The 12,286-nt window shown below is 32.4% G+C and overlaps 1 protein-coding gene across 1 annotated transcript in view; it reads right to left on the reverse strand.

Moving 5' to 3' along the window:
* Positions 1 to 12,286, reverse strand: part of ZPBP (zona pellucida binding protein) — a 149,639-nt gene that overhangs the window by 128,825 nt on the left and 8,528 nt on the right. The window contains exon 3 of the mRNA XM_010357494.2: positions 9,155 to 9,280. Within this exon, the coding sequence (XP_010355796.1) occupies positions 9,155 to 9,280 (126 nt within the window). The remainder of the gene's footprint in view (positions 1 to 9,154; positions 9,281 to 12,286) is intronic.

The raw sequence follows: 12,286 nt of genomic DNA on the forward strand, positions 1-12,286 counted from the left end.
CACTGGGAAAGTCTTTATTTCTATCACAGTGGTGGTAGCCACAGGGGTGCTATTGTCACTCCACCTCCAATTTTAGGTGGCTCAAAACAGAGACAGAGACTCTGTATGTTTTGGGAGAAAGTAAGGGAAGAAAACAAGAATCTCTGCCTAGTAATCCAGAGAATTTTCCTGGATCTTGTCCAAGACCATCAAGGTAATACCTCTATGAATCTGCAAGAACTAAAGCATTACCGGGCTTGAGGTGCCTCCTAAAACAGATACAACTTAGATCACAACACCCAAGTCCTTTCAAATATCTGAAAAGCCTTTCCAAGAAGAAGGGCTACAAATAAGCACAGACAGTGAAGACTACAGTGAATACTTAGCTCTTCAATGGCCAGACACCAAAGAACATCTACTAGTATCAACACCATTCAGGAAAACATGACCTCAACAAATAAACTAAACACCAAGGACCAATTCTGGAAAAACAGAGCTATGTGACCTTTCAGAAAGGCAATTTAAAATAGCTATGTTGAAGAAACTCAAAGAAATTCAAGATAGCACAGAGAAGGAATTCAGAATTAGATATATTTAACAAAGAAATTGAAATAAAAAGAACCAAGCAGAAATCCCAGAGCTGAAAAATGCAATGGCATGCTGAAGAATGCATCGGAGTCCTTCAACAGCAGAATGAATCAAGCAGAAGAAAGAATTAGTGAGCTTAAAAACACACTACTTAAAAATACACAAAGAAGACAAAAGAAAAAGGAGTAAAAAACAATGAAGCATTCCTACAAGATCTAGAAAACAGTCTCAAAACAACAAATCTAACAGTTATTGACCTTAAAGAGGAGATAGAGAAAAAGATAAGGGTAGGAAGTTTATTCAAAAGGATAATAACAGAGAATTTTCCAAATCTAGACAAAGTCATAATATCCAAGTACAAGACGGTTATGGAACACCAAGCAGATTTAATCTAATACAGACTACCTCAAGGTATTTAATAATCAAACTCCCTAAGGTAAAGGTTAATGAATGGATCCAAAAAGAAGAAAGACAAAACAAATAACATACAATGGAGTTCCCATACATCTGGCAGCAGACTTTTCAGTGGAAACCTTACAGGCCAGGAGAGAGTGGCATGACATATTTAAAGTGCTAAAGGAAAAATAAAATTTATCGTGGAATAGTATATGTGGCAAAAATATCCTTCAAACATGAAGGAGAAATAAAGACTTTCCCAGACACACAAAAACTGAGGGATTTCACCAATACCTGAACTTTCATACAAGAAATGCTAAAGGGAATACTTCAGTTAGAAAGAAAAGAACATTAATAAGTAATAAATAATCACCAGAAGGTACAAAATACATAATTATTAAGGTAATAATACATAGAAAAACACAGAATATTATAGCACTGTAACTGTGATGTGTAAACTAGTCTTTGATGAACCAATCAAAAACAATAACTACAGCAATATTTCAAGACACAGTCAATACAATAAGATATAAATAGAAAAAAAAAAAGTTAAAAAGCCGGAAAATTAAATTCAGGCATAGAGTTTTTATTAGTTTTCTTTTTGTTTATGCAAACAATGTTAAGTTTTTATCATGTAAAAATATTGGATTACAAGATAGCAATTGCAAGCCTCCTGGTAACCTAAAACCAAAAAGCATACAATGGATACACAAAAAAACAAAAAGCAAGAAACTAAATCATATCCCCAGAGAAAATCACCTTCACTACAGGAAGGCAGAAAGGAGAGAAAGAAGGAAGAGAAAACCAGAAAATAAATAACAAAATGGCAGGAGTAAGTCCTTACTTATAAATAATAATATTAAGTGTAAATTGACTAAATTCTCTAATAAAAAAAATAGACTGAGTAGATGAAAAAACAAGACCCTCTGATCTACTGCCTATAAGAAACACACTTCACCTACAAAGATACACATAGGCTGAAAATAAAGGGATGTAAAAAGATACCTCATGCCAATGGAGAACAAAGAAGAGTGGCAATCGCTACACTTATATCAGACAAAATAGGTTCCAAGACAAAAACTATCAGAGAAAAAAATGGTCACTATATAATAATAAAGGGGTCAATTCAGAAAGAGAATATGACAATTGTAAATATGTATACACCCAACATGGGAGCACTCAGATATATAAAGAAAATATTATTAGAGCTAAAGAGAGAGAGAAGCCTCAATACAATAACAGCGGGAGACTTCAATACCCCACTTTCAGCGTTAGACAGAGCTTCCAGACAGCAAGATCAACAAGGAAACATCAGACTTAATCTGTACTACAGAACAAATGCATCTAGTAGACATTTACAGACCATTTCATCCAAGAGCTGCAGAATACACATTCTTTTCCTCAGTACAGAGATTCATTCTCAAGGATAGACTATATGTTAGGTAACAAAACAAGTCTTAAAACATTTTTTTAAAAACTGAAATAATATTAAGCATCTTCTCTGACCACAATGGAATAAAACTAGAAATAAATAATAAGAGGAATTTTAGAAACTATACAAATACATAGAAATTAAACAATATGCTCCTGAATGACCAGGGAATCATTAAAGAAATTAAGAATGAAACTGAAAATTTTCGTGAAATAAATGTTAATGGAAACACAGCATACTAAAACCTATGGGACACAGCAAAAGCAGTACTAAGATAGAAATTTATAGCTATAAGTGCCTACATTGAAAAAAGGGGAAAAACTTCAAAGAATCTAACATTGCATCTTGCAGAACTAGAAAAGCAAGAGCAAACCAAACCCAAAATTAGTACAAGAAATAATAAAGATCAGAGGAGAAATGAATGAATTTGAAAGGATAAAAAATACAAAAGATCAATAAAACAAAAAGTTGGTTTTTTGAAGAGTTAAACAAAATTGAAAAACCTTTAGCCAGACTAAGAAAGAGAGAAGATCCCAATAAAGTCAGAAATGAAAAAGGAGACATTATGACTGATACTGCAGAAATTCAAAGGATCATTAGTGTTTACTATGAGCAACTGTATGCCAATAAATTGGAAAATCTAGAAGAAATGGACAAATTCCTAGATACATACAACTTACCAAGATTGAATCAGGAAGAAATCCAAAAGCTGAACAGACCAATAACAAGTAACAAGATTGAAGCCTTAAAACTCTCCCAGTAAAGAAAAGCCCAGGACTCAATGGCTTCGCTGCTGAATTATACTAAACATTTGAAGAAGAAATAAATCCAATCCTACTCCAACAATTCTGAGAAATAGAAGAAGAGGGAATATTTCCAAACTCATTTTATAAGGCCAGTATTACCCTTATACCAAAACCAGATAGAAACACATCATAAAAAGAAAACTACAAGTCAGTATCTCTGAGGAATGTTGATGAAAAAATCCTCAAGAAAACACTAGCAAACTGAATTTAACAAAAGGTTAGAAAGATCATTTATCATTACCAAGTAGGACTTATTCCTGGGATGCAAGGATGGTTCCGATATACCGAATCAATCAGCGTGATATATCAACAGAATGAAGAATAAAAACATGAATGATCATGTTTTGATTAAACTTCAAAATTGATGCTGAAAAAGCATTTGATAAAATTCAACATCCCTTAATGATAAGAACCCCAAAAAAACTGAGTATAGAAGGAACATACCTCAAAATAATAAAAGCCTTATAAAACAGACCACAGCCAGTATCATACTGAATGGAGAAAAACTGAAAGCTTTTCCTCTAAGATCTGGAACACAAGGATGCCCACTCACCACCGTTACTCAACACAGTGCTGGAAGTCCTGGCTAGAGCAATCAGACAAGACAGATATAAAAACATCCAAATTGGAAAGAAAGAAAGAAGTCAAGTTATCCTTGTTTGCTGATGATATGATTTTACATTTGGAAAAACCCAAAGACTTCATGAAAAAACTATAACCAATAAACAAGTAAAATTTCAGGATCAGCATACAAAAATCAGTAGCATTTCTATATACCAACAGTGAACGAAGTTAAAAAGAAATAAAAAAGTAATCCCATTTACAACAGTCACACATAAAATTAAACATCTAGGAACTAACTTAACCAAAAAAGTGAAAGATATCAATAATGAAAACTATAAAACACCTGATGAAGGAAACTGAAGAGGACACCAAAAAATGAAATAAAAAAAACTATGTGTTCATGAATTGAAAGAATCAATATTTTTATAATGTCCAAACTATCCAAAGCAATCTGGAGATTCAATGCAATTCCTATCAAAATACCAATGACATTCTTCACAGAAATAGAAAAAACAACCCTAAAAATTATATGGAACCACAAAAGACCCAGGAATAACCAAAGCTATTCTGAGCAAAAAGAACAAAACTGGAGGAATCACATTATCTGACTTCAAATTATACTACAGAGCTATACTAACCAAAACAACATGGTACTGGCATAAAAACAGACACATAGACCAATGAAATAAAATGGAGAACCCAGAAACAAATCCACACACCTACAGTGAATTCATTTTTGACAAAGGTGCCAAGAACATACACTGAAGAAAAGAGTCTCTTCAGTAAGTGGTTCTGGGAAAATTGGATATCCATATGCAGAAGAATGAAACCAGATCCCTATCTCTTGCCATATACAAAGATCAAATCAAAATAGATTAAAGAGTTAAATCTAATACCTCAAACTCTGAAACTATTATAAACATTGGGGAAAACCTCCAGGACACTGGTCTGAGAAAAGGCTTCTTGAGCAATACCCCACAAGCACAGGCAACCAAAGAAAATATAGACAAATGGGATTGCATCAAGTTAACAAGGTTTTACATAGCAAAGGATACAATCAATGAAATGAATAGACAATCCACAAAATGGGAGAAAATATATGCAAACTACCCCCTTTGACAAGGGATTAATAACCAGAATATACAAGCAGTTCAAACAACTATAGGAAAAAAACCTAATAATCTGATAAATAAAATGGGCAAAAGATGTTAATAGACATTTCTCAAAAGAAGACATTCAAATGGCAAACAGGCCTATGAAATGGTGCTCAACATCACTAATCATCAGAGAAATGCAAATCAAAACTACAACAGGTGTCATCTCACCAGTTAAAATGGTTTATATCCAAAACACAGGCAATAACAAATGCTGGTGAAGATGTGAACAAAGGGGAATGCTTGTACACTGTTGGTGGAAAGGTAAATTAGTACAACCATTATGGTGAACAGTTTGGAGGTTTCTCAAAAAACTAGAAACAGAGCTAACATATGATCCAGCAATCTTACTTCTTGGTACATACCCACAAGAAAGGAAATTAGTATATTGAAGAGATACCTGCATTCCTGTTTGTTGCAGCACTGCCTACAATAGCTAAGATTTAGAAGCAAACTACGTGTCCATCAGCAGATGAATGGATAAAGAAAATGTGGTACATATACACAATGGAGTACTGTTCAGCCATAAAAAAGAATGAGATCCAGACATCTGCAGCAACATGGATGGAACTGGAGATCATTATGTTAAGTGAAATAAGCAGTCATAGGAAGACAAACATTGCATGTCCTCACTTGTCTGTAGGATCTAAAATTCAAATCAATTGAACTCATGGACATAGAGAGTAGAAGGATGGTTACCAGAGGCTGGGAAGTGTAGTGGGGAGTTTTGGGGGGAAGTGGGGATGATTAATGGGTACCAAAAAAATAGAAAAAATGAATAAGACCTACTATTTGATAGTACAACAGGATGACTATAGTCAATAATAACTTAATTGTATATACCAAAATAAAGAATGTAATTGGAATATTCATAACCTAAGGAATAAGTGCTTTAGGGGATGGATACTCCGTTCTCCATGATGTGCTTATTTCACATTGACTGCCTGTATCAAAACATCTTATCCACCCCATACATATATACACCTACTATGTATCCAAAAAATTTTTTTAAAAAAATTTTAAAATATTCTTAAGAAGAATTTTTAAAAGACTTAAGTGTAAGACTTAAAACTATAAAAATACTAAAAGAAAATCTAGGAAACACCACTCTGAACACAAGCACTGGCAAAGATTTCATGAACAAGACTCCAAAAGCAATTGCAAGACAAACAAAAACAGACAAGTGGGACCTAATTAAACTAAGAAGCTCTGCATATTAAAAGAAACTATCAACAAAGTAAACAGACAACCTACAGAATGGGAGAAACTGTTCGCAAACTATGCCTCCCATGAAGTCTAATAACCAGAATCCATGAGGAACTTAACAAAACAAACAAAAATCAAGCAACTCCACTAAAAAATGGGCAAAAGACATGAACAGATACTTCTCAAAAGAAGTCAAACATGTGGACAACAAGCATATGAAAAGATGCTCAACATCACCAGTAAGAGAGAACAAAAAAAGAGAGAGAGAGAGAGAGAAGACACAACCAACATCAGGAGTGAATGAGGACACATCACTATAGATTCTGAAAACCAGAAATCTGTTATCTATAAAGAGATAACACAATATACTACAAACTACTTTATGCATATAAATATAACACATTTAAAAATCCAATGTTGGACAAATTCCTTGAAAGATACAATCTACCAAAATTCATAAAATGGTGTGTTCCTATCTCACTGAGATTATATCTATGAACTCTGATAAAAGACTTTAGACATTTGACTTTAGGAAAGTACCTTATTCTCTTAATGCTTTTGTTTTCCCATTTATAAAATGGAGAAAACGGCTGTAATTACTGCAAAAGGTCATTGTTAAAATTAATATGTGTAAATTGTTAGAATAATATTTGACACATGGTAATCTTGTGTTTATTATTTTTATAAAATTCACTATACTAAGTAAAATAAGGCAGAAACTGAAAGACATACATACATGACCTCACTTATATGCGGAATCTAAGAAAGTTACACTAATACTCATACAAAAGTCAGACTCACACTCCACCCTACCACAAATATAGGGTAGAATGGTGGTTACCAGGGACTGGGGGGTTGGGGACATGTTGTTCTTGGTTCAAGGGTATAACATTTGAATTATAAGATGAATAAGTTCAGGAGACCTGATGTATAGAATGGTAAATACAGTTAACATTAATGTATTGTATACTTGAAATTTTATAAGAGTAAATCTCAAATGTTCTCACCACACACATACACAAAAATGGCAACTATGTAAAGTAACTGATTGTTAATAGCTTGAGGTAGGAAAACTGAACACATGTGTGAGTACTTACAAATGTTTGTGTGAATATTTAGAAAAGTAGGAAAGTCCACACACCAAAAAGAGTTAATTCATCAGAATAGTATTAGGGTCAGAGTGGGAGGTACAGAACTTGTTGCAATAAAGGCAATTCCTTTGTAAATAAACAATACTGAACAGAAACAGAGAAAAAGAGAGACCAAATCTAAGACTTGCTCCCTATGATTCATAACACATCCAAACAACTTGAGTATTTTCTCCAAAGGAATGTACAAGTGATCACATAATTACATGATTTATTTGGCTCAAATTAAGGGAAACTATCTTTGAGATATTCATAAAATGATAAGTACAGTGTAGTTTAAACTACAGTCCAAAAAGCTTCTCCGTTCTTCAAACTTTAAGAAATTAGACCTCTTCCAGTCCTTTCTGAAATAAAAAGTACAGTGTTCTTAATAAGCTTTACAACTGGTAGACAGTGACCTATGATAAAATACTGTATTGAAAACTGTAATATAATCATAAAGTTAAAATACCAGAATTCCCTAAGAACGGTTTTTATAAACGTAAAAACCGGTGTAGTAACAGGATTGTATCTTTACCTGGAAATAACTACATTTATGAATACCTACTTTTCTCTTATAAAAGTGAGTACAATAAATATTGCTCCTACTTAAAGGATAAATTGAATCTCATTCTATATTTGCAACATAAACTACAAGACCTGGCATGTCACCTTGAAGAAAAAATTTCAAATTTCAATTTCCAAATCAAAGGAGCAACAAATGACAATAGAAAAATTCAATGCTTAAAAGTTTCTATTTTTCAACTTGCAGAGTTTCAATATACACATGTTTCTATTACATTATGTGCTACTATTAGAGAGCAACAAAAATAAAATCTGATTGTATTTCCAGTATTGGGTGCTTTTACACCTGGATCACTTCTGTGATTTATATAAGCTGCAAAACCTATTAGAATTTCTGTTAATGAGTCCTGCTGATCTCATGAACAAACTGCACAATCATTCCTACTTTGCTAGTGTTGTGAGGCAGAGGTTATGTCTGATCTTTCTATCCCCCATAAAACCTAGCACAGCAGCTTCCATCAAGTAGTCACTCACTAAATGAATGATGAATAATTGTCCTAAGAAAAACACAGACTGACCTAAAGAGGAGATTAACTCTTTAAAATTACCTATTTTAGAATCAACATAAATATCACAGAAACATACAGCTGAGATCTCTTAGCTACATAAATATGAATTAAAACATATTTAAAAATTACTATTTCCTACGCTTCTTTAGCAAGTCTTTGTATAAATATATTGCTCTCTTTCATCCAAGAAAATAAAGTAAGCCTGTAAGGTTTATCCACAGGCACGATCTCAAAATACCAATAAGATTTTTAAAAAGAAAGGAAAGAAAATATGGTATATAGAGCAATAAAGAAAAACTTTCTCTGAGGGTATACAAAAATGACTGAACAGATCTTCAAAATGAAAACTCATTAATCTATATTTTATGCAAGGCTAGAAACAAAGTCAGCTAAGTTAACTGTCGTTTTTTAAAACTACAGTGTTAAAAATCAGCTTTTATCTAATTAAAACATTATAATAAAAGTAAAATCTGTATTTCATGATTAAAAAACAAAAAGGTGACTAGAGGAAATATTAATCAAATCAGTCATAAAAATAGTCATTTCTAAGTGAAAAAAGTACCTTTTGGGGATTATAGATGCTTTGAGAACCCTCTAAACAGTTCATTCTTAGAGTATGTCTGTATCAAAATAAAATATGTAAAAATGGGAACACTATCTACATTGCTAGCTCTAACTCCAAAAGGAAATCACAAAAAAAAAGAATTGAGGAAATAACATAAATATGTATGAGATACAAACATTCTTTGTGTGTTGCACACAACTCAGATACATTTATTTAATTATAATAATTGAAACAAAATCCTACCTGAAACAATTTTTCCTTTAGGCCCATGCCATTGGAATGATGGGTCTATCAGTTCAGCATTTCGCAGTCGTTGCGTTACACACAACACATGTGGACTCTTTTGATGGAGCATGACATACACTTTCACTGAAAATACAATATTTAAAATGTTCCAATAGTATTTTATGTTCTTGTCTTTCTCTATAATGTATACTTTTGTAGTTTGGATTACATGCAATAACAAGAGTACTATGAATTATTGCTATTACCTGATAAAAACTAAATTTCATTGCATTTTATGTAATTAACATTAAAATATATTATGTATTTGTATGTATGTATGTGTATGCATGTATGTGTGTGTACATGTATCCCCAACCTGAGCATAATGTGTTAGTACTTTTCACTCAGAGCTCATGTACACTAACCTGTTCTATTCTCAGAATATTATTTCAGTAACAAAGTATTAATACTGCATCTATACTTTATCTGTTTTGTAAAGACACCAAACATGATTAGAGCTTAAAAATTGTTTAGATGCATTATTCACAATGATGTAGCATGATGTACTGAATGAAAACGATAAAGTGATTAAAAAGTCAGCAAATTTATGCTTGTATTGATTTTAAATATTAAAGCATTTTGTTCCATTTGCTTTGAAATTTAAATCCTGATAAGTAAGCAAAACTAGTATCCTTTAGGAAATACAAAAGGAACTCGGTAAAGATTCCATTGTTTTAAGTTTACTCATAAGTAAACTTTTAGGAAAGGTTCCAACAACCCTTTAGACACTGCATGGCAACTCTTCATTGACACACTGTATACAAAGATTTTTGTGATCCAGTAAAATAAAGAGAATCAAAATTCTCTTTGACTTTTAAGAGACTTCCTCTAAAGTTTTACCATAAAGCATGATGTTTATTGAATGTACTTTTAGGTACATACCCTTCCACAGGTTAAGAAAGTTCCCCTCTGTTCTTGGTTATTTGTTTTTATCATAAACATAAATCAGCACTGAATTTTAAGAAATGTTTTTTCTATGTTGATTGAGGTGATTTTTTTTCTTTTTGAATACTTTAATGAAATGCTTGCATTAATAGAGTGTCTAACTTCTTTAATAACTTCTTTAATAAATGCTTACCCCATAAATTTTCACTCCTCAGCCTGATTTACTGGCACCACTCTCCATGATCTGTCTTTTGCATATATCTCAGTATACCTCTTTTCACACCCTCTGTCCTAACCATGCCATAGCAGCACACAGCATCATTCTTTTGTGATTTATTGGTGTAAGTTCCTCCTCATCTTTGGAAAATCAGCATAAGTATATCCTTTGTGCTTTGGCTTGACAGTACCTCATACCATGACTGTACCCTTCCTCTCGCCCCCACTAATCCCTGTACCTATTTCACAGCAAATATACATGAATCCAGAAGAGTTTCCCAATGCAAGATCAACATACAAAAACAAATAATATTCCTCTACATCAACAATAATGCATTAAACCATTTTGCAGGAAAGAAGATAATATTTAGAGTACAATAAACAAAAGTCCCTCTATAATCAAACAAGACCTCTGTGGGGAACATCTTTAGACTCTAGCAAAAGACATAAAATTAGACCACAATGCCATAATCATGATTGTATAAACATAACTTTAAAGATGTCAATTTATTCCCAAATGTATTTATCAACACATAAGCAAAATCCCAGAAGAAATTATTTAAGAAGCTCTTCAATACTGATTCTAAAATCCATTAGGAAGATTAAAGCTTCATAAATATCTGAAACAATTCTATAACAGAAAAGCAAAGAGGAGGGACTAGCAATAAGAGTTACTGAGATATATTAACATTTACACTAAATAAAAAAAGAGAGGCCTGGTGTAGGAACAAATAATGGGTCTAGGGGAAAAAATCAAATTGGTATAAATAACTGATATATATGTGGTAGACGTGGTACCTAAAATCACTGGAGAAAATATAGATTATCAATAAATTATAGCTAAAAGTTATCTCAAAATATATGCAAAGGTAAACTTACATTTATACCTCTTACCGTATATAAAAATAAATTCCAGGTACACTGAATTCCTGAAGGCAAGTCATTATTTAAAGCAAATAATACCTTTTTGTCTGAACCAGTTATAGAAAATTATTTTAATGCAAAAAGCACAAATATAAAACTACTGAACTCAACTTCTTAAATGGTAACAATTTCTGTTTGATCCTGTATAACATAGGCAAAGTTAACAAATTTGACTGTAGGGAGAGGATATTTGCCACAAAGTTAATAACGTATTTATAACTGGAATATAAACAATATGAAAAAGAACTCCTTTGAAAACAACAAAGAAAAGAATGCACAGAGGCAACATAATCTTCAGCTTAGCAAATGTGGAAAAAGTTGGGTAAAATTTTGTGCTGATAAGGATGTGGGAAAATGGGACCCCCTCAAGTACCACTGAAGGAAGTGTGAACTGGTGCAGCCTTTTTGAAGAACAATGTCAGTGAGATTGAGAATGCTCAGGTCCTATGATGCTAAAACCTTTTCTCCTGGATAATACAATCCCAGAAAACTTCTGAACAGGTACCAAAAAAAATACAAAATGGCATTTATTATATACACCAAAAAAATAGTATAAACTAAAAGTACAACAAAATATAAATAGAGGCTCAGTGAATTAATACATGAGTTAATGAAAATGGAAAACTAACTGACCTGAAAAGAGTATACAAAAGGTGAACGAGTTAAAAAGATGGTCACAAATCTGAAAAGTGGCCAACACAGACAGATGCCAAGATCTTACATGACAGAAGAAACGGAAGGCACAAAAAATCACGCAGTCCAAATTATGGGCCAAAACCAATGAAATATCATATAATAATCTACTCAGAGATATAAGAACTACCTAGTGAATTGGAATGGTAATCTATTTTAAGAATAAATTTAATATTATACAATAAAAGAAAATAAAAGGGAAATTAGTTACCCAGATAACATTTTATAATTCAGCTTTAAAAGTTGTCATTGGGGAGATGAATAAAAATGGCAGAATAAGGAACTCCAAAAATTATCTCCTTCATAAAAGTAAAGAGGAAAAATGTAGAAATTATCAGAATAAATATTTCCAGAACTCAAACTCAAAATTAA

The sequence above is a fragment of the Rhinopithecus roxellana genome, chromosome 6 (assembly GCF_007565055.1).
Source record: "Rhinopithecus roxellana isolate Shanxi Qingling chromosome 6, ASM756505v1, whole genome shotgun sequence".
Taxonomy (NCBI): domain Eukaryota; kingdom Metazoa; phylum Chordata; class Mammalia; order Primates; family Cercopithecidae; genus Rhinopithecus; species Rhinopithecus roxellana.